At 37.5% G+C, this 24,581-nt stretch overlaps 1 protein-coding gene across 1 annotated transcript in view; it reads left to right on the top strand.

Moving 5' to 3' along the window:
• The first annotated feature begins 12,573 nt into the window (after positions 1 to 12,573).
• Positions 12,574 to 24,581, top strand: part of C8A (complement C8 alpha chain) — a 36,249-nt gene continuing 24,241 nt past the window's right edge. The window contains exons 1-5 of the mRNA XM_070941299.1: positions 12,574 to 12,801; positions 16,254 to 16,347; positions 18,557 to 18,701; positions 19,892 to 20,030; positions 23,470 to 23,659. Of these exons, the coding sequence (XP_070797400.1) occupies positions 12,686 to 12,801; positions 16,254 to 16,347; positions 18,557 to 18,701; positions 19,892 to 20,030; positions 23,470 to 23,659 (684 nt within the window). The 5' untranslated portion in view covers positions 12,574 to 12,685. The remainder of the gene's footprint in view (positions 12,802 to 16,253; positions 16,348 to 18,556; positions 18,702 to 19,891; positions 20,031 to 23,469; positions 23,660 to 24,581) is intronic.

Genomic DNA, 24,581 nt, shown 5'->3' with positions numbered 1-24,581 from the left:
TCTGAAAAAGCAATAACATACTTTAACAAATATCAAAGGAAGAGGGCTTGAGGCAAACTCTAAATTAGCCAGAGATTGAGACAAGTTAATTGCACTTTGTCTAGGCAGAGGCTACTACCCAGTCAGAATTAAATAGAATATACCCTTATTGGTTTTGATGTAGTTAAATTTTTCCCAAGGAAACCAATTGTATTTTAAATAGCTTAAGTAGAATAGCTAAGAACAGAACCAGATTATATCCTAATATTTAGTTTAAATCAGCTCCTATATAAGTTTAGTGTTGGTCATATTTTTAATATTTCTATATACCAAAAAACAATGGAGCACAATCTCTTGTTGCTTTATTTACAGTTGGCTTGAAAATGTGTTCAGGTTTGCAGCTTTAGTGCAGACTTTTAATAAAAAGGTGGCATTCAGAATTGTTTCAAAGTTCCCGGTGAGTCAGGAAATTGTTCTACCTGCTAAGAATGTGCTTATTGTGAATGTGCTTATTGTGACTGGAAAAATTCCCTCATGAAGACCAAATGCATCTTTCATTTCAAGATGCAATGAATATAAAGTTCTCTATAATAATATTAGTGCAGTAGTCCTTGACTTACGACCACAACTGAGCCTAAAATTTATGTTGCTAAGTGAAACAGTTGTTAAGTGAGTTTTGCTCCATTTTATGACCTTTCTCGCCACAATTAAGTAAATCACTGCAGTTGTTAAATTAGTAGCATGGTTGTTAAGTGGATTTGGCTTTCCCTTTGACTTTGCTTGTCAGAAAGGTGATCACATGACTCTGGGGCACTGCAACCGTCATAAATATGAGTCAGTTGCCAAGCATCTGAATTTTAATCACATGACCATGGGGATGCCGCAATGATTGTAAACAAAAAACGGACATAAGTCATTTTTTTTAGTGCCATTGTGACTTCAGACTGTCACTAAACAAAGTGTTGTAAGTCGAGGATGATCGGTAGTTATTGAGGAGTTGACATGATCATTTCAAATCATCAGTTGGACTCTCTCGGTACATGAGGGAATGGAATTGCTATAGGGACATTACATGCACCACATACTTTCATGTATCTGATCGCCATTTCACAGTGCCTGAAGACGGATTGACTGTAAGTGGAGCCTTGGGGGATATCATCTCTGAAGGAGAAGCATTACCTCAGACAGGGCCCATGTTCTGCTCAAAGAACAAGTAGCAGTGGCGGCCAAAAGAGCCTTTGTACAACTTTGGGAAAACTGTGCCCTTTTCTGGATTGTGAGGTTGTTTAAGCGCTAATCTGTTTTTGTTTTTTTTTTTTTGAATGACAACCAGTCTCTTTGGAAAGATTGTCGCTTTGCCCAATCAAAGAAAATGTTCCATTTCTGGTCCTGGATCTATTCAAGCTACAAATCTATTTACTGTAACTTACCTTCCTAAATATCCTTAATGCAGTTATTAATATCTAATCTATTTCACTGTTTATGCCGTTATAGAAATGGCATCATATTGGAGAGATTAGGGGTGTGGAAATATTTATTCAGGCCAGTCCATTTGTGGTCAGTTTGTTAGATGTTTTAGGAGTCACTACTATGCCATACTAAAAATTAGGAATTTGTCACATGATGTTGGTGGGCAAAACCCCTTCTCATTTTTCTTCATACATGAGTCTGTGTTATTTTGAAAACCTCCTGAAGCTACAAGAAGTGTATTGAGGAAAATCTAAAGTGCTTTGGAATGGCCATGGAAAGATGCCAATGAAAAGCAATTGTTTTTTTTTTTTAATTGCCATTATTCATAATACCGAAAGTTAAATAGAGCTTGAAATATATCATACATTAAACCAGTTTAAAAAGGTGGAATGTATGACTCACTCTATTTTAATGACACTTCTTATTTTTTAACGATGAATTGAAGGTTAAAGTCTACCTACTCTAGTGGTTAAAAATCCAAAGTGGGTTATAAAAGTAATTTTAATAAATGATAGCATAACATTTAAATAATGATTGCTAAGTAATGATTTTGTGTAGCATGTGTTATGAATAACGTGCCTTCTAAGCAGTGGTGAAATCTGAACTGATTTACTACCAATTCGCTGGCTGCGCATGCGTGCTGCGTGCCAAATGCACACTGCACAAGCATGCACAGTGCCCACCACGCACCAAATGCGAGGTGCATGTGCAATGCACACGAAAAGGAGGCATGGGGTAAGTAGAACAGCGTGCAGGGGTGTGTGTGTGTGATCAGCTGTGGCACGTAATCTTCAGAGCCTTTTTTTTTTTTTACTTTTAAAAGCATTTTTTTACAACCTAAAAGGTTAAAAAAAAGGCTCTGACGATCGCGCGCCACAGCTATGATCATTGGAGTCTTTTTTTTACCTTTTAAAAGCATTTTTACTACCGGTTCTGGAGAAACCTAAAAGCCTAAAAAGTTTTAAAAAAAAAGTTCCGACGATCAGCTGAGCAACGAGTGATCTTCAGACCTTTTTTTTTTTTTTTTTTACTTTTTAAAGCATTTTTAACTAACGGTTCGGAAAACCAGTAGCCTTTTTTTCTACCAGTTCGGGCGAACCGGACTGAACCGGGAGCATTTCACCCCTGCTTCTAAGGCAACAATTGACATATTAATACTAAACACCGCATTCATCTCCAAAAAATATATATCAAAAATAGTTTGAAATTATTTGTTAGAATCTTATGACATTATTCGTTATAAATACCAATAATGTCAATTAAAAAGATCATTGTTTTTTGAGTCAATCCAATGAGGGCAACATACAGAGGCTGAGATGTCATACAAGTGGCTACACAAATCAGGGGTGGGTTCTACTTACCTTTACTACCGGTTCACAATGGGATCTTGCTTCGCTCACATGCATGCCTTGCGTCTGCACATGCGCAAAAGCTTTTGCGCATGCGCAGATCGCCGATGACAACATCCGGGGTGGTGGGCGGGGCCTCCATTGGTTTTACTACCGGTTCTTGTGAACCAGTCCAAACCAGGGGCAATCCACCACTGACACAAATCAAGTGAATTATGAATAGGAAGTTGACCATGCTAATATTTATACATGTACCTTTCAAGTGGTTTTGTATGTTAGATTATTTGGGCTACCTGGAAACTATGATTAAACGTCTACCTCAGGTGACTGGTAAAATGATGCAGTAGTCAATTTCTTTCTTTCTTTTTTTTAAGCACATGGGAAAGTAGAAAGGTTGGAAAACAAAAGTAGTAATTATTATTATTATTATTATTATTATTATTATTATTATTATTATCATTATCATTATCATTATCATTATTATTAATTTTATTTCTATATCGCCCTTCTCCCGAAGGACTCAGGGCGGTGTACAGCCTAATTAAAAACACAGATAATATTTAAAAATAATTAAAATTATTAAATAATAGGCCCAATTTATAAAACCCCGAATTTAAAATCCCATTTAAAACCAATTAAAATCTTTATATTGATAGCCCAGCCTGGCGGAACAACATGGTTTTGAGGGCACAGCGAAATACACGGAGATCAGAGATTTTATGAATTTCTGGGGGGAGTTCATTCCAAAGGGCAGGGGCTCCCACAGAGAAGGTCCTCCCCCTGGGTGTCGCCAGCCGACATAATTTGGCCGATGGCACCCTGAGGAGACCCTCTCTGTGGGAGCAGACTGGCCGGTGGGAGGCTACTTTTTTTAGATTTTTTTTTTTAAAAATCTACCAGGTTTCAAATCCAGAAACTTCTATTTGCAAGGCAAGAATTAAAGCCATTGCCCTAATAGAGTACTATTGATAAAAACAAACAAACAAACATCAACTCAGTTGAAAAGAAGCCACTCTCTCTGCAAAGCAGCTAATGAACGGATAGGATTGGTTTGCAATAAAATGAAGTGTGCTATCTGTAATAAGTGGGAACCTTGAGCTAATAACTTGAACAGCATACTTCAGAGGTAGAACAGAAAAATGCACCCTAAAGTTATTTCAACAGTGAGTGGAGGCAACATAGTCTGTTTTATTCCCTCCAAAAATGGTTGCTTAGCTATTTTGATGATGATACAACCGGATAATAAGGATAAACCTTTTTTATTTCTTTCCTTCCTTCCTCTCTGAGTTGTGCTGTTCAGATAGTTATCTGACTTATTCTCTGCCTATAAAGGAAGAGAGAACACTCACGTCCCGAATAAAAGTTATCTCTGTTTTTCTTTCATGCAAGAACCAGCCTCAAAAATACTTTTTTTTATAGAAGGTGTGCCCCTATCTTCAGGGTTTCGTTCCATGCATTCTTTCCATTGTATAAAGCTATCGGTTATCCATCCTGGTACAGCTGTGATATGACTGTAAACTACTCTCCTTTTATCCTTTCCCTGACCTTTGATGGAAGGTTGTCTTTTTAAAGGCCATTCTTTCACTCTGTACCAGCAAGAAACCTGAGGTACAACAGTTGTCATGTAAACATATTTTCTATTATAAATCTTCCCAAACAATAATATCTCCCAAAGCAAATACATGGAAATATGTAAAAGTAAACATTTTCTCTGCACAAAAGAGATTTGCTTTTATTTCTTGATAACAATTACGATCATCTATTTCATAGATTAATATTGTGGGTAAAATATAATCTGAATAAGGAAGGGAGGCCCAATTTCAGGTTTTCAATAGGCTAGAAGCTCATTTGAAGGCACAATCTAACGTAACTCAAGGTTTTCATAAAGGTAAATGTTTATAATTATGAATTAGGTCCACAGATAGCATCTAATTGGTTTAGTTACAGACTTGAGTAACCGCATTAAAGCAATGTAGGATAGGTTTAACATTAGTTAGAATTTTGACTTTTGAAACCATCCCATCCCCCCACCCCCAGTCAATGGAAGAAATGTCTTTTCTGGAAACCTGTCACTGGTGCCAAAAAGAGTAAGGATCACTGCTGTTCAAAGAAGAGATGGGTGGCCCACAGGAGCCAAGCAATGTGAACTCCACATTATTTTGACACACTACTCACCTTGTCAAAATCTTAGTCTACTGAGAGTCACCAGGAATGAGTTGGGTAGCCATACAGATTGTCTTTATCTATCTATCTATATATATAAATGACTGTGTGTGTGTGTGTGTGTGTGTGTGTGTGTCTGTGTGTGTCTGTGTGTGTGTATGTTCCAGCATAACTCTGGAATGCCTCAAGCAATTTCAACCAAACTTGGCACACAGATGACTTACTCTCTGGAAAAAAATACTGTGGGGGTAAGACACCCCTAACACCCCTTGGGGAGTGTTCTGTTGAGATACAGCCTATTGTGCCGTAAAATGACTTCTACTGTACTGCCTTAAAATGGCTTCTACTGTACAGCACAATGGAGTTGCCATGGTAACAGCTTCACACTACTCCACAAGGGGGCTCCGTCTGGTAAGGGGGAAAATCCAACATTAGAAATTACGTTTGGTCCGGACATTTTCAACAAGGCTTTGATTATTCTTGAAGATAAATGTATGGCCATGATCAATAAAACATTACTGCAACTCGGCCTGCCTGTACCACTACGAGACCGACACAACGTGCTCAGGAGTGGGTTGTACTTATCTTTACTACCGGTTTGCAATGGGGCCACGCGTGCAGAAGCATTTTTGTGATGTCAGGATCGGTGGGGAGGGCCTCCCGCCGGTTTTACTACCGGTTCTATAGAACCGGTGCGAACCAGGGGCAACCCACCTCTGGACGTGCTTCCCACAGATTTCATACAAGAAAAGAACTACAATGTTGAACAGTTTAGTGCATATATCATGGACAAAAGCATACTAAATGATCATGAATCAGCTAGCAAAACAACAAAGTAGTATCATTTTACTTGACACTTCTGGGGGCACAGGGAAAACATTTTTAACTAATTTAATTCTCACTGAAATCAGGGCTCAGAGTGAAGTTGCTCTTCCTGTCTAATACAGGATTGGGATAAATAAATACCTAGACAACGCCAGGTTATCAGCTAGTATATATATAAATAAAGTTAATGTTTAGTTGCTTCTGATTCTTTCTAGTGACTTCTTATGCTTCGAATGGGAAGTTCTGCTCTGTTATCAAGCTCTCAAGAGATTTTTTTCTATACTTTGCTCTTCTTATGACTGGAACATGATGATCTGAATCACTGACTTTTTGACTATTACTTCTGCTTTTGGTATCTGTTGTCCTTTCTCTTCAGTTCTGTGCTTATGAGCAATTTATGACCAATGTAAACAATTCTCAGCAACCCATAGGATCTTATTCAAAGTACAATGTTGATTTGCCAGCTTGTGCTAAAACTATCTATCCTGAAAATACTTCAGCCAGGAATGGGAAAGAAGGCTGAGATAAGCCTTCTTCTACTGAACTGGCCTGAAGTGATTTGAGGCCATAGAAATTACTTTGTTGAGTTAAATCAGGTAAACTCTGCAGCAAAACAAGATCAAATTGCTTTCATGATATAAATCACTTCATTAAAGTGAATTTTAATTGTTTTCCATACCCTAATATTTTCCATGTGCTAGTTCTAGTTACAACAGCATCTAATTCACACATTTTTTTTGATAGACTGCTATCATCTACTATTTTAACCTTTTCTTCCCCAGGCTAATAATTACCAGATATATCACAGACTTGTCACATGGATTCAGACTGTTTTCCATATTGGTTTCTGTTGAGAATATGTGCTAGATCCGTATCTTGTGTTTTCTATAGAGCACACAGAGACAAAAGCCTACAAGATAAGTTGGATAGAAAGAGAATGATTGACTCAAATCAGTGAACTTCTATGATTGAGGGGACCCAGAACTGGGAGTTTCCTTGTTACATCTGCTGCAAACCACATCTGCTGTGGGATAACTTCTAGTTTTTTAGTATCATCTTAAAATGTGGCATAGCCAGAAATGGCTTCAGTACTTCAGATGGTGCTACAGCACCAGCCCTGTAACTTGAACCTCTTGCTTACGTTAATACACTCTAAAAAAGCCCTGTAGCTCTACAAAACAAATAAGGTTTGTTTTGGAAGAAAATGAATTCTTCTCCTTTTGTCAAGGCATAGCTTGTCAGTTACTCTGTATATCTCACAGGCAACATGACCATTCATTTGTGAATTATAAAGAGTGGATAACACACAAGTGCTATTCCTAGGCATAGAGGGGAAGCTTGTGGAATTGTGTGAAAGGTGCCAGATTTTTATTACAGTGATGCCCAAATCTTAAAAAGAGTTCCCCAATCATTGCCTGATTACAGTTACGTGAAGAGTCAGTCTCCATCGCTGAACATTACACCTATTTTTCTCACTGGAAGCAGCATTTGTTTTCTCGGGTCAAAGCTTGTATCTACAGAGAAAATGCCAAGGAGACAAAGCACTGGAGCTTGTTACAGGCACAGCGTTATCTGACAACTGCCTCTTAACCTGAATAAACTGAGGAATTTATTTTGTCTCTTTTTACTCCTATGACTCCAGCGAAACACTTTTTAATTCTCCTCAAGATTTTGCTTTCAGGAGCAAAACAGAGCCATATTTCCAGGCACTAGCTGTCTGAAATCCACCCAGCCTAATCTTCAAGGGTTAATCTTTTCTTCAGGGGGTTTAGAAGCTCATCTGACAGCACAGAGTCTAATCAATTCAGTTTGCAATCTCGATAAGTAATAATAATAATAAAAAGAATGTCTCATTTAGGAGAAAAGGAGGACTTGATGCAAATTTGTTAAGATGCCCCCCCCTCAAAAAATAATAAAATATTCCTCTAATAGTTTTATTAGAGAGACAGAAATCTGTCACATCTTTGATGTGGAGAAGTACTTTTTTTTCTTAACAGGATCAAAGCCCTTCCAATTGTTAGAAGAATTATCCTTCTGGGTTCAGTTCCAAGTGGGGGGAAAAGACACTGGAAACATGAAGACTGCTTGGAAAGATGGCTTAATGGTGGACAGGATCACATAGTTTGAGTTCCTGAACAGAAAAAGGGCAAGATGCAACGAGTCCTCGGGTTTTATGCCCTCTCTGTCTTTGAACTACCTGGGGTCCTGAAAGAGTATCCTGATTGGTTGTCAGACACCCAGGGGGTGGGGGTCTTAGCTAGCCTTGCTGGCTGATGTAATCTTCCCAGGTGCCATGTGGTGAGTTTCTGTTGCTAGATAGGTCCTATTGTGTTAGTTTCTGTTGCTAGATGGGTCCTATTGTGTTGCAGATGATGGTCCATTGACAAAGATGGGAAGGAATTGAGTTTCTGCCTCTGGCCCATTGACAAGGGGAGGGGGCAAGAAGGTGGGAGCTGCTTCGTCTTTAAAACATGCTTCTCCATTTCTCATCCAGGGAAACATAATATTCTCCCTTTTTAATATTTCCTAAAATATTTCATTTTTCTAGGAAAGGGGTGGGTGCTAACTTCCTACACGATTTTGAAACATTAGTACGGTATTAGAAAATTCCCCTAGATTTGTGTTTCTTCTAAATTTTGCTTTAATATTTAGATGAGAATGTACAATTTATATGAAGTTGAATTTAATAACAATCACATTTTATATGAGTTGAATGGAAAAGTGTGAATAGAAATCTAAAGATGACATACAGTTTCCACTAGTCTTTTGCATTGTAGAAACCATTCTTAGAATTTTAGCTACACAGAGTTCTTTCAAAAGAAAGCTCCCAAAAATTGTAAATTGTTGTTCAAATTTAGTTCACAGAACTCTAGCACAGGGTCTCAATCTTGGCAGCTTGAAGATGGGTGGACTTCAATGCTGGGTGGGGAATTCTGGGAGTTGAAATCCAGCCATCTTCAAGCTTCTATGGTTAAGAAACAGTGCTCTAGCGCTATCAATGATGATTTGACTAAGGAAGCTCCTTTTAATCTAAGAGAAACTTAAATTGTCAAAATCGATTGGGTGATGCACTTGTAGTTTATGTTTGAACTTTTTCCATTTTTCTTTCCCTACCATTTTGCCTTCTTTAAATTTCTCTACTCCTTTCTTTCAATGTCATAAGGAAAGTGAGATATAAATTCCTACATATATCATGGCCATAGATGCTGCATGTTTTCTTCATGGGTCTTAAATGCAATTGACTCTTTTCATGTTAACATTAAGCTACTGCAAACATTAAAAAAACATCAAAAATCAGCTTATTGATCCAGTTAATACCATTTTACTAGGTTCATCAGTTACTCATTACAGGCAAGGAATAGGTTGTGATTTTGGGGTATGGAAAAAGGTAAGTGCATGATCTGATGCTTTGATCAACACGACAAAAGCAACTTTTGCACCATTATGTCCCAAATCACAACACTTGTGCAAAAGGGCAGAATTTACAATAACATGGTGTGATGCTGCTTTTATCGTTTGTGCATCCTCTCCTATGGACGTTTCTGTGAAGGAGATCTGTCAAGCCCATGTGTGCATTCATTTGGAGGCAAATTGCATTCAGTATAGTGATAATGGATGATAATTACCACTACGTTTTAACTGAATCCCTTGGCATTCAGTATCCTCTATAGAGTCAACTATAATAATCCTTCAATTTAACTTCTGCAAATTCCACAGTATTGAATACTGGCAAATTTCTACTGTAAGGCTTTGTAGGCAAAGAGGTTTTTTTTTTGGCTACAGTTTTCCACTAGAGGACGAGCTAACCTAGCTTTAGTTGCATCAGGATTTTTTCAGGATATTTCTCTACAGCTTTGGGGGGAGGGGAAAATGTTCATAGTGTTTATTGATCTTCGGGTTAAAATCAGACAAGGTGAATAATGACAACTTTTACCGAAGCAACTTATTATTAGCCAGACTGATGGAATTTACTGTACGTCTAATAATTCTCCCTTCAGTAATTTTTAAGAAAAGTCCTCTCAAAACAGGGCAATAAAATGTTGCATTGGAAATAGACTTACTGTTCTCAGCTGCTCCAGTTTCCCATCACATGACTTGCAGCTTTTAATGGGCTACTTCTTCTCTATAGATTAGGCCAGGGGTTAGGCAACTTTAAGACTAAGCCATCTGAGGAATTCTGGGAGTTGAAGTCCACAAGTCTTAAAGTTGCCAAGTTTGGAGAGCCTTGATATCGTGAATCAAGTTTAGTCTTTGTGCTGAAAACCATTGGATCAGTTTCTTTCTCTTGGCTTTTTTTCATTCATAGTTCATGCACTCCAGGGTTTGTTTAGTGAGATAGTATTCCACCACAGGGTTAGTTTTGAGACATGTGGTGATGCAAAGATTGCCTTCTTTTGCCTTTCGCATTTAGTGTGGCAGAGTGTGCCAAATAACCCAGATGCTGGAACAGCTCCAGTGGGTTGCCTCCAGAATTGCTAGCCAAATTCAGTTTTGGCTAGGAATGCTTGGAGCTGCCATCCAACACATGTGGAGAGCCTGAGGCTAGGAAGAACGGCTGGGGACATTACCTTGAAGGTCACTGCACCAGCTGAACAGCTTGAGAGTGTAGGACCCAACATTTATTTCATTTATTTGCAGCTTTCTAATGTTGATGCATATGGGAGTATAGTTTTTAGCCATCATTTTTAATATGTAACTTCCTGCAACATGAGATGTGTTTTATTCATCTGTGATATGCTTAGTGTCTCTCCAACCTTTTTTCTACTTTCCTAGCTGACAGCATCACACACTCACTAAAGTGGCACCTTCTCTTTCGGAAACAGGAGATGTGCTTGATTGTTTTATTTCTGGAAGAGCCACAAATAACTTTAATCATATGAAGTGTGTTTCCAATGCCACTGTCAGCATAGCTAAAATAGATATAATGCTTTAGTAATCTCGCTACATGCTGAGAAGGAAAATATTTGGCCATTTTTATTAGGAGATGGTCAGGCTTTGGGTTGGAGAGATTCCTGGTGGCTGGTTTACATGGCATATTAAATTAAAGGAAGATTTCATATTGTCAGTTACTTCTTTCTTCTCTCCATTTGCTTTAGAAATCAAAGATTTAGATTCTAGTGATGCAGTGACTGAGTAGGCAAACATGACAGCCAATATGTGCTAAGCAATAACTCACTCTGCTTGGATGCTGGAAACTATTTTATTGAGACAGACAATGGGGAAAAATGAATTGCCATTTTCTTTAGGGCCCTGTGCGGTGTACATTTTGTTTTCCCTAAGTGAATTCATTGGTAGGTTCAGCATATTATTTTCTAAAGTTTTGCTATACATGAGATGTGGCTTGCAAACTCCACTTGAACAGATGGTAAGAATGGCTGAATTCATATAGCCCAAAGGAAGCCCAAACTGAGTTTGTGTCATCTTCATTATTCATTGAGGTTAGTACTATTCAGTTCTATTTCCGTATTTTATCCTGTTTTAAGTCTAATCTTAGCAAGACTTAGCTAAGGTTCATTCAAATCAGAACTTTATTATGGCGATAGACAACATAGGGGCTCAATCTGCTTTATAACACCATAGAATATGACAGAATAATAATTATTTTTTAAAAATCTTTGCTTATTTATTTTTTCAGTCCATTTCCTGGAAATCTGGCTGAGGCTTCTAGAAAACATGGCATTAATATTTTATTCTATTCTATGAAAGCGTATTTTTGTCATGCAGTAGTTCAAATATGTCCTAAAATTATCAAGGGTATCTATTTTCTATAATGCAGATGCATATTGGACTGTTTATTTGTAGCATTGCCCCATATATATTGTAGAATGCCAAACCAGGGAAATTCCTACTGGAATCTTACCATCTGCTCATTAAAACATAAAGTTGTAGCTTACTGTAATTTATTCTCAGATTTTTGATTAAAGAAAACTAGACAAAAAAAAAAAGTGACGAGGCCCTCTGCTTCTTATCAAATCAGATATTCCAAGTTCTGATCCTGCAAAATTCCTGTAAAACTGATATTTTTGCAAAATATCATTACAATAGGCTGGCTAAAAAAATATCAAGAGTTCATGTAAAACAAGTATATTAAGGATAATTTGTTTTGAAGTCCCAATATTATACCAGGTTGGGGACTTTAATTAGCCATTGCAGAGAAACGTTAATTAATTAGCCATTGCAAAGAAACAATCAGAGGTATATTTTTGTCACCCACTTGCAAGCACCACAAAGTAATCTGCGTGGCAAGATCCAACATATCATAGGTCTATTTGACTTGTACATATGTATCAGATGAATGCATTTCTACATATGGCCATGTTTTTTATTTCTAGTCGAATTTACACCTGTCAAAATAGTGTTAATATTAGTGAAATCCAGTATCTATATCTGGAAACTTCCCATATGTTAAATGTTGCACTTGGAAGAAGAGAGAGAAAACCATTGGGATAAAATTTGTGCTCTTGATTGTTTTGACTTTCCCTTCAATAATGCTGTCCTTAATTCCTAAATATCATAATCGCATATAGAAGAAACAAGCAGCTATTAAGTTCATGTTCTTATACCTTCAATTTCTAATATATGGGCTTCAAACAAAGAGTTCAGTTCTATTAACCAAACTTAGTGGACTTTGGCATGGACACAAAAGCTTGTTTAAATATGTCCATCTATCTTGAAATGTCTGCCATTGAGAACTCAGTTTGATTGGTTCCCCCCCCCCCCATTTTGTTTGTTTTTCTTTCTGTCAATGATTCACAGTACCAAAGAACATTTGAGACACAAAATACACTCTTAAAAAAAAAAAAAAACCCGAGACCACTCCCAAGTGGGTTCTCAAAGGTTTTCAAACCAAAAAATAAAAAAAATAAAAAATGAAAAGCATTTGGTTTTGCTAAAAGAAAATGAAGATCCACCCAAATAATATACTTTTTCCTATAATTCTCTCAATAGCTTACTTGCTATTATGTCAGAATACAGATGCGGCAGAGAGTAAGGTAACCGGATTGCCTTCCCAGAGGTAAGTCTATCTCCATGTAATTTAAGATACTACCTGTCATATAGAAATTGTTATCTGGTCAGTACATCAATTCAAACTCACATATGAGCCATGTGGGTACCATTATCTTAAAGCAGCTAGCAAAAAATGGTTGACACAATTGTCCCATCACTGTGGAGCAGTAATGCTCAAATCATTTTTTGAGTCTCATAATTATATCTGTTTAAGACATTTCCTCCTGAGCTACAATTTGTTCTTCAGACAATTCTATTCTTCATTCCATGCATACCAAATCAAAATGAACTTGTAACCATATTATTTAACAATACATTTGCTAGCTATTCTATATAATTTTCTGGTGATTAAAAAAAAAAACAGTGACAAATGCTATCCTCAAATTTAAACTCTATTAAATTCTGTAGAACTTAGTTCCAAGTAAAAATATGTAGGCATTTCCCCTAATTTGAAAGCTTGTTCCAGAAATCCTTACTGAATCTAAATGAAGAACAGAATGTTTTTATGCTAGATAAAGTGATCCCATCAAACAAGGAGGAAATGTAATGAAGGTGAACTTCAAACATTTTTGGAAAAGAGAAAGCAAGAATATTGTGTTTGGATTATTAATATATGATTTCTGAATTTTCAGGATTGATTCATTTAGTTCTGCAATAAGTACAGATGGCTTATTTTTATCATTGCATTTATCTACAGCACCCCTTCCCAGCCAAATGTTTAGTAATTTTAGCACTTTGTGTTCTGCTCAAGAGACAGCACAGAGCAGAAAGTGGAGAGGCAAGAACAAAAATAAAATAAGTAATTAGATTATTGTTTTTTTAAAATGATCCTCTCTAACTGCCTGGTTCTGAAATTGAAACTAACCTATAGGAACAGCAAGGTATGATTAAGTATACCCCATTGGTATCTCTACATACATCTCTTGCTTTAGACTAGCATGTGATTTCCAACTTTGGAAGAATACTGTCATTGTTCTAATTATTAGTAGTCTTCCTCCTTACAAAAAATAAATCTCCTATATAAAATCTCTGCCTGTCATCTGACATTGTGGATTATAGCCTGTGAAATCTCATGTCATATCAAATTTACTGGTCTTCAAGGTGCCGAAGCACCTTACAGTCTCCTAGTCTGTCAGTCATAATGATAATAGAAGGTAAGTGATAATGACAGGTTATGTGTTAGCAATGTGACAATAACAAGCATTGCTCGGAGCTTCTACTTCAATAAATAATCAAATTGGATGTATCTTATTAAGGAATACATTGGATATAGATCAGCACCCTATCTCACCCTGTGCTCTTTCTAGAGAACATACCTTGAAGAAATTGACATACTGACCAGGCAGTTGTGAATCACTGGAAAAAGTAGCTATTTGAATTGTCTGCTGTTGGACATTTACTCTGATAATAAAGTAATGTTGCTCCAAGGAACAATATCACTTTATTATCAGAATAATCTACTGGTTATCATGTCAAATAACTTGTTCAAGATTTTGTGAACTCTGCCAGGGAAAGACTGCGTAGAATCTGAAGTAGAGATCTTTAGCAAGATTGTATTAATTTTGGAGTTATAAGTTATTCTGGATCAAACCTGACTTTATATTACTAAGGGTTTTTTTTTTTTCAAGACGGATGAGATGCACACAATTCTGAATCAGATGAGCATATATTTATATTTAATTAATATACAAGGATGTTTATTTAATCAAATATAAATTAATTCATGTGAGTATAATTATATTTAATTAAGTATTCAGAAAAACAAAATTAAGGATAATAGTATGCATTTTATAGTTTCTCTGTTTTGGCACATCAAAAGTTTTTATTTCGTAGCAACTTTTGGAGGCCTCCGAATTCCACAATATTTTCAAGTGATCTCATGCTTCCCTGGGACATTTGGCAGTATGCCTTCAATTTAATACAAAATTCTGGGATCTTCTATGCTGATCTTTAGTCCTTCCAATACCAATATTTATTTTAATTTTTTTGGTCAAAATATAAAAGTTGTTGCCTATGCAATATTTCATGAGAGGGGAGGAGAAAAGTAAGGTTGAGACTACAATTGTAGCTTGTCAAGGAACACAACCTTGCAGCTTCACATACATCCACAGTCCTGTGCACATACTCTCAAGTAATTAGTTCTAATTTTGGTTTAAGTCTGATGTTACATAGCACTTGTTTCTTTGGAGGAAATAATAATGGGAATTGGTTGTCTATCCAGCTTTTCCAAGGTTGTGGAAGTCCTAATTGGCCTGGATCTGGAGAATGTTGTAGGCTACCATGGCACTGAATAGCTTAAGTAACCACTACTGAAGCATTTTTATGTTAGAATTCCTTTAATTCTGACTAACCTTGAATATTACTTTAGATGTCATGTGTAATGCTGTAAATAAGTGGACGGGAGCAACACTGAGTGAGAAATGGTTTATATTGGAGTGGACAATCCAGGGTTCACATTTTTAAGTAGCTATTTTTAAGTCTCCAAGAAACACAGAAGCCATGGTGGTGGCATGGTGATAAAACCAGAAGAAATGTAATAGTTTTTTTAAAAAAAACCCTTTCTTAATTATTGGGGTATAGTATTTTTGTTTTGTTTCAGTGAAACTGCTATGAGAACTTCTTTTGATTTTAGATAGGGCGAACTATGGACATACATCATTACTTCATATATATCTCAGATGTAGATAAAATAGACAATACAGTATTTTCCAAGTGTGAGTTTCTGTTACTACGGTAATTCAATTTTGGTATTATGATGCTGTGAGAAGCTACTTAGAAAAACATTCACCTTATTTAATGCATGTTTATTTATTTGCTACATTTATAGCTCCACAACTTCACAACACAGTACACAGCATACTATCCTACAACTCAACTTAATCCCACAAGTACCATCCTATTGAGAAAATGTTTACGGGCCATAATCATCTAGTGAATTTCTATCACTGAGGCTGAATGTATCTTTTATACTGTATGTTAACTTCACTCTAGTATTGCCACCCGAATAGGCATTACCAAGACGTGAACTTCGAACTTTTAATAATGTAAAATAAATTTTGCTTGCAATCACGGTAAAATGAATTTTCTTAAATAAATAATGTATATGGCCACTGACTCGTGGTTCAATCAAACACAGTCAGATGGCATTCCTTTTCTCCTGAACATAACAGAAGAATATAAAAGTGTAAGAATTAAAAAAAACCCACTAAAAAGAGCTCACCGCTGTTTTCTGCCAGAGTGCAGACAAAACACAAGAATGCAGCAAGCATCTGCACACAAGATTCCTTGAACATTTGAAAACAGTCCTTGAAATTAACTTGAGCCTGACATACTTAATAGGTATTAAATCCAGCCCATGTTGCAGTCAAGAGTATTCTATTAAAATTGATTTTCACAGAGTAGATGTGCAAAATGGACACTTTTATTCAGTATTGCTAACTCTTTTCATTCTATTACAAGATCACGAAGACAAGCTGGGGGACCTATTCCCATTGATTGTCAGCTGGGCACATGGTCACAATGGACAAAATGTTTTCCTTGCCAAGAAAAACGAGTAAGGGGTTCCAGTCTTACGCAACTAACGTCTTGCTATATTTTGCTTGCAATGAGAATAAAAGCATAGCTCAGTATAGGGACAATATCTAATTCCATGGCCAAAAAACCCAAACAAAACAGATTTAGTCTGAATGAAGGACTTTGAAATCCATGTACCGTAATTCTGCTCTGTTTTGAATTGGGTCTAATGTGCTGCTCTGTACAGTGAACCAAAATGCCAGAAAAGAATGTAGGAAGCACTTTGCTGGATTTATTTATGTGTGTGTATATGCATGATTTTGAGTCAGTGTTGACTCCTGGCAACTGCCTAGACTAGCCCCTGCAGTTTTGTCAGCAAAATTTCAGAAGTGGTCTCTCAACCATTGCCAATGGTTGAGAGACTCATCCAGTTGACTTCATGTCAAGGACAGGATTAAAACACATAACTCCTGGTTTCTAGTCTCATACCTTAACTGCTACACTAAATTGGCACTCTTTGTTGGATTGATGCACTAAATATCTAGATCAGCGGTGTCAAGGGGTGCTTAGATCTGGCCAGTGGTGAAATGTACCGGTTCTGTGGGCGTGGCTTGGTGGTGGTGGGGGTAATGTGACTGGGTGGGCGTGGCCAACTTTTTTTTTTTTTTTACTTTTGAAAGCATTTTTTCTACAACCTTAAGAGGTTGCAGGAAAAAAATGCTTTTAGAAGCCTCTGACGATCAGGCAACTCAGCTGGGATCACCAGAGGCTTTTAAAGGCATTTTTTTTCTACAACCTCTTCGGCAGAAAAAATGTTTTTAGAAGCCTCTGACGATCCCAGCTGAGCCGCACGATCATCAGAGGCTATTTTTTTTAACTTTTAAAAGCATTTTTTCAGCCGAAGAGGTTGTAAAAAAAATGCTTTTAAAAGTAAAAAAAAAAAAAAGCCTCTGATGATCGTGCAGCTCAACTGGGCATGGGAGGGGCATGGATTTTTGCTACTGGTTCTCCAAACCACCTGCCGCCATCGCTACCAGATCGGGAGATCCGGTCCAAACCGGGAGCATTTCACCCCTGGATCTGGCCTGCGAGGCCGCCCTGGAAACAGCGAAGAACTGGCCCGCAGTGCCTCTGCCAGTGAAAATGGAGCTTGGGATAGCTGTGTGTAGCCCTCCCAAGCTCCATTTTCGCTGGCAGAGGGTTGCAGGAGACCGTCACAGTCAAAAAAAGGAACTCAGGAGTCTGTTTTTGCTGACAGAGTGCTCAGGCTGCCACAGGTGCCCCCGACACAAGTGACATCGAGCTGACCACGCTCCCCCTGGCCATGCCCCGCCCTGAGGTCAAACACAACCCTGATGGAGCCCTCAATGAAATCGAGTTTGACACCCCTGATCTAGATATTTATTATTTAGTCATTTCATTTATATTATACCCAATCTGCCTAGTACTTCTGGCAGTTTATAGCCATGGACAACAGTCAAAACATCCAGATAATGTAATAAACAACTAGATGTAACAAACAACTCCATGACAATGCAATGGTAATAATAGTGTAAAGATTATTATCATATAAACTATCATGATAATGATACTGCTGTGGAGCAATCATAACCTTAAATAGTATATTATGGCAATGTTATTCACTATTAAATTCTATGCAGAAGACCTCTTAACTAACTTCATTGTAATAGGAAAAGGTTTACCTCCAAGAAAAGCTTTTTTTGTTAAGGCTGAGACTGCAGGAATGTGTGGCTTCATTTCACAAAATGAAGTATAAACAGGAGTTTCTCCTGGGATGAACTTGCAGTGCAATGTTTCACTCACTCACTCACACACACCAACTTGCACTATTAAAGTGATAGCTTTCATATATGCACCTACTGTTTATTTGGAATTCCAAGTCATGACAAACCGATCCCAGTTATTTGTGGGCTGATAGAGTGTTATTTTATCTTCTTGAAACAAGAGAGCAGTTGGATTTGAAAAAAGGCCCTGCAATTTATGTTGACTGCAATCAGGCTTTACCCCTGTTTTTTTTTTAATTATCTCTGAATGTTTCATCACCGCATACTGCAAGCTGTGCTTTAAGTAATTCCCACTGTATTGAGAAACACTCAATTAGTTCTACATTTTTAATGGCTACATAATTAATGCTTCCCCTTCTTGGGTGAGATTATTTTGTAGGATTCTAAATGTTTAATTCCACATTTTAAAGAATTTGTATGCAACTATTTTAATGTACTCTACAGTTCAGATCAAGGCAGCTGGTACAACCAGCCAAATATAAAGGGAGAATGTGCAATGGTATTCTTTGGGACAGAGAAGCATGTGCCCCGAAAGAACCATGCGTGGTGGATCAAAGCTGTGGAAATGACTTTCAGTGTCAGGAGACAGGTGAGTCTGGTTCCATTTCAGTCTTCCTTGTTCTGATGCCCTTTGGATGGCTTCAGTTTCTATAAATCCCATTAAATGAGGCACAAGTGCCTAGAGGTGACCAGTCTTGAAAGATACACTGAAATTCTTTTCAGTGAAAAGAAAGATTTTTGCTGGGGGTTTTTTTTTTGTTGTTGTTGAAATGAGAACAAAGAATAAAGCTTTATGTTTCATTTCTGTATACTCCATAGTCTCGTTCAGTGATGATGAACTTTTTGGGCTTGGTGTTCAGAATTCAGGAAATGCCTAAATTGACTCTGAAAAATACAGTCCCAATTCAGGCAGCGTTGTCTTTCTGTTGATAGGCCTGTGCTACCCACCGGAGGTAGCTACAAGTTGCACGAGGCCTTCATTCTTGAAGTGGCTTTGGAGAATGCTCAATGAATCCTGCACAAAAGCACGCTCTTCATTCATTATTATCAGACCGTCCAGGAGCACAAGAGCACAGCCCTCTCACATGACTTTTCAGAGCATTCACATGTTTATTTTCACACCCCAAAAATGCTTTTTCAAGAAGCAACTGGGCTTTCTGGTTTTTTGTTGAAGATGTTTTGCTTCTCATCCAAGAAACTTCTTCAGCTCTGATTGTTTTCATCTGACTCCTGCAGCCTTAAAAAAATCAGACCAAAACAGGGCATGTCTTTGAGAAAAGTCATTGTGGGGTGTTTTAGTCACCCAAAATATTGTGCAGTGTCACTTTTGACACACATGTCATAGCTTCACCATCACTGGTCTAGTTCATTCATAATACTGAGACATAATATTACTGGTTTCCTTTTGACTCAGCATTATATATAATGTGCAGGCCTATTTATATAAGTGCTAATTTTTTATTAGCATGATATATAAGTCAGGATATTATAGTTTGGTCACAGACCATAGTTAAACAACCTAGCTTAACATTATGTGCAAAGTCCAATGTTTCTTATTAATATCGACATACCTTTTCTGAAGAGGAGCAGCTATTCCATTTAAGCTACTCTTCATAAACACCTTTGGCTTAGATCAAAGGTGTTAAAGTGTAAGGTGAACAAGAATGTGAAAAAATATGTCCCTAATTATATTATGTATGTGAAGAAAAGACCTTTAAATCCAACTTTAGACCAAGCAGAGATTTCATAAATAGATAAATAACAATATTTGTACTTCAGGACGCTGCATTAAACGTCACCTAGTATGCAATGGAGAAGTAGATTGCAGGGATGGATCTGATGAGAATGATTGTGATGATGCTGAAAGTACATGTGACTATCCTGATCCAGTCCCAGGAATTGAACTAGTTTCAAGAGGGTAAGTAGAATTTGTCCCCCTCAGAGTGCTGTTTTTTTTAAAAAAATCAAATAGAAACAAAAATCTTACTTCCAGTTTTGGTAAATTTGCTTCCAGCGTGCAAATGTTTTCAGATTTTCTATCTTCTTCTCGTGGAGCCTGTGAATTTAAAATTTATTCCGATGCCGTACAAAATAATTGGATGCCCAGCCTTTCTCTTATTAAAAAAACCCAATGGAAGGAATTCCCTTCATCTGTTGGGATTTAGGCTGCTGACTATTTAAGACAGAGTTCCCAATCCCTGAATTGTGAACTGCTACTGGATGGCAGCCCATTGGGAACCAAAGTGTGGGTGAGCATGCAAAACCTCTTTTGTACAGGCACAGGGTTTATGTTGTGTGTGTGAAACCATTTCCCTCCGTCCCCACATTGCTGAAGCTGCTGCTGCTGCCAGTCTGTGGAACCAAAATGGTTGGAGACCCCTGCTTATAGAGATGACTGCATAAGGAAAAACAATACATTCAAACATGCCCTTTGGCCATTTCACAACTATGTACAAGATCTCTTATTCCATTCACCAAGATTTCAGTGGCAAGCCAAAATGTTGTTCCTCATCAAATTAAGAAGTAGTTGAAAAATTTCAGTTTTTTAAAAAAAATCTGCCTCATTTATAATATATGCCAGAAAAAATGTTTATTTTTATCCATCATATTGTGCCATATTCTGAAATGAACATTTTAGAACTCAACCAAGTTAGGATAGATACTTTATAAATGCCATAGGAATAGATTCTTCATCTAATCTGTTTTATAATAGTCCAGATGGGCAAGAAGCCATTACATCCAATTTCAAGAATAGACTAAATTCTCTATATAGATAAAAGTTTAGCTGGTTTTTCATTGTGTTTTAAATACTGAGAATTATTCAGTGCATCTACAACAGGGGTGTCAAACTGGATTTCTTCAAGGGCTGGATCAGCATTGTAGTTCTACTCTGTGGGGCATGGGGGGGCTTTTTGCAGCCTGTTTTCGGCCTGGACAGCCTCCTGAAACATTTTGCGGGCCAAAACAGGGTGCAGAGGGCCATGCACAGCCCCCTCACATCCCCCCCGTGCCCCATTTTGGCTCACAAAGTGCTTCAGGAGGCCATCCAGGCCAAAAATGGGCCACGCGGGGGCAGCATGCAGCTTCCCATGCCCCATTTTGTCTGTGGGAGGCACCATGGGCCAGTCCTTTGTTATTTCCAGGCCAGCCCTATGGGCCATATTTAAGCACACCGTGGGCCAGATTCGGCCCATGGGCCTTGAGTTTGACACTCCTGATCTACCACATCATTTCATCTGGGAGAAAATGTCTCTTAGTTGCTTTAAGAGTAAACATTTATTTGACAGCTTATGATCCTCACAGCGCTCATATACGTCTTTTAAAAAAGTCTGATTTTTATAATTTACTGAATTTATTAGTAGTACAATAATAATGGCTGAAAGATAAATATTATGAGATTGATAATGCAGTATCTGCAAGGTTTGTGCAATCTGCCCTTCGTAGGCTACACAAGGACCGAAGGGTTTATAAAGAGTGCACAAATACATGCAAATAACTGGAAACATTTTTGATCTTAATAAAGGAAGAACCCTGAGAAAGAAAGGACAGAATTTGAAATGCTTATGCAGAATCAACATCATTTATTAGAATGTATCTACATATTTTTATTCATAGAGACAGAACAAATTAAAAAAATTCTATGATAGCATGGATATTAAAATTCAAAGAAGGAAGGAAAGGAGGAAAAGAAAGAACGGGGGGAAGAGAGGGCAGCTATTGGGATCTTTTTCCTATATTTCTTCTTTATTATTTTATTTCTTTTGCCTTTTTTAAAAAAAACTCTAATCAAACTTTTTATAATTATATTTTCATTTCTCTCTAGTGTAAAGTTCATCTTATGCATGCATTCTTTTCATTTTTGTTTCTTTTCCATTTTTGTTGTTTGTTTTACTTAATTAAAAAGATAAAAAAGAATACACAAAAATAGGTTAAGGAAATAATCTGGCCACAACTTCCTGAGTTACTACTTATAAGCAGTTTGATATAGAGTAACACCGAAGATCTTACGTAGTTCGGATAATGAACTGTTTGGATAATGAACAAAAATGGACTTTTGTTCGCCAGTTCATATCTGTCAAAGAAGAGAAGGAAAAAGATATTGCAAGTATGGGATACACAGATGACATACTCTGGGTTTTAAATTGGCAGTGAAAGCATGTCAATTTAATTGCATACAAGTAGTCCTCGACTTACAACAGTTTGCTTAGTGACCGTCGAAGTTACAACGACGCTCAAAAAAGTGACTTATGACCATTTTTCGTACTTATGACCATTGCAGCATCCCCACGGTCATGTAATTACATTTGGATGCTTGACAACTGGTTCATATTTATAACGGTTGCAGTGTCCTGGGGTTGTGTGATCACCTTTTGTGACTATCTGACAAGCAAAGTCAATGGGGAAGCCAGATTCACTTAACAACCATGTTACTAATTTAATAACTGCAGTGGTTCATTTAACAACTGTGGCAAGAAAAGTCGTAAAAAGGGGCAAGACTCACTTAGCAAATTTAACAATATCAAATTTGGGCTCAATTGTGGTCGTAAATTGAGGACTACCTGTATTTATTCAGCAGTACATTCAGGGGTTAAATCCAGCAGGTTCTGACAGGTTCTGGAGAACCGGTAGCGGAAACTTTGAGTAGTTTGGAAAACCGGCAAATGCCACCTCTGGCTGGCCCCAGAGTGGGGTGGGAATGGAGATTTTGCAATATCCTTCCCCTGCCACGCCCACCAAGCCACACCACGCCCACTAAGCCACACCCACAGAACCGGTAGTGAAAAAAATATGGATTTCACCACTAGGTATATTCCACAGCATTTCATTGAATTTTACTATTAGTTAAGTACTCCTAGGATTCTAGCACAAACTAATTTGTGCCAAATAAAAAACATCTCAAAAGTATGGTTGAAAATGTATCCACACTATGACACATACTTCAAATGCATTATCAAATGTATTTCTACAACTGCAGGCAATAATGCCTAAGACAATAATGCCATAAAAGAGTGCAAAGAATAAAAAAGTAAATATGAACAATTATCACATTTCATGCATTTAGTATTAAAACGGCCTTCATTCTAATCTGCTTTGGTGCAAACTGAGAACTTCTCCAACTTGTACCAGTTTATTGTGTTGTCATCTATGTGTCTAGTCTAGAAATAAAAACCAATTACACATATTTAGAAATAAAGAAATAGAGAATCACAGCTTTAATTGGGCTGCATCTGAATCATTCCTCAGATTTTTTATTTTATTTTTGGAGAGTTTCTAGGATGTTTAAGAACTGGAATACTCTTTGCCACAGAACAAACCAACGCTGCTTACCTATCTGCCTTTCTCCTTCTTTATTAAAGATTCAACATCCTTACACAAAATCCAGCACTGTTAGTCTATGACCCTAAATATTTTGGAGGCCGGTGTGAAACTGTTTATAATGGAGAATGGCGAGAGCTGAAGTACGATTCTACATGTGAACATTTGTATTATGGGGATGATGAGAAATATTTCCGAAAGTCCTACAATGTTCACTTTTATCAATTTCTTGTAAGTATGTGGGTCTATTTGTGTGCTTGACATTAAGGTTTCAATAGCCCTGGACCTATGCAAGGAAAGACCTAATGCATTTCCTGACAGTTAGAACAATTAACCAGTGGAACAACTTGCCTCCAGAAGTTGTGAATGCTCCAACACTGGAAGTTTTTAAGAAGATGTTGGATAACCATTTGTGATGTAGGGTTTCCTGCCTAAGCAGGGGGTTGGACTAGAAGACCTCCAAGGTGCCTTCCAACTCTGTTATTCTGTTTTCCGTTTTCAGTAGAGTCATACATTGAATGGTATTAGGCAAATTCCCTGCTTTGAGTTGTATAAAAAAGGCATCATCCGTTTTATCGAAGACACCAAGAAGAAGGCCTACTCTGGACTGATTTATTTTAAATGAAATAATGATCTATTCCTTCGTTGTTTGTTTGCTTCTAATGTGGTAACTGAGACCAGGATTTGGTCGCCTCCTGCTGAGGCCAGAATGAAAGCTCTGAATGATCTATTGCAGGAATCAAATCAGTTTTCTGCCTTGTGCAATTGCACCTAACGTACTGCAAAGTCTAGCCTATTAGGACCCTTATCGGATTATGTACTATTAGATCCAGGTGCAGTATAGTACCATTTTATTCTGCACTTGAAATACTGCATCTAGTTTTGGTCACCACAATACAGAAAAGATGTTGAGACTCTAGAAAGGGTGGAGAGAAGAGCAACAAAGATGATTAGGGGACTGGAGACTAAACCGTACAATGAACAATTGTGGGAACTGGGAATATCTAACGAAGAGAAATATTAGGGGGTGAGATGATATCAGTCTTCCAATATTTGAGAAGCTGTCAAAGAGAGGAGGGGGGTCAACGTATTTTCCAAAGCACTTCAGGGCAAGATACAAAGTACCAGATGGAAGCTCAACACAGAGAGATCC

Source organism: Pituophis catenifer, unplaced genomic scaffold, assembly GCF_029215685.1.
Source record: "Pituophis catenifer annectens isolate HBS135680 unplaced genomic scaffold, rPitCat1.0.hap2 SCAF_3, whole genome shotgun sequence".
NCBI lineage: Eukaryota > Metazoa > Chordata > Lepidosauria > Squamata > Colubridae > Pituophis > Pituophis catenifer.
The sequence above is the reverse complement of the archived record's forward strand: the minus strand, read 5'-3'. Positions and strand labels throughout refer to the sequence as shown.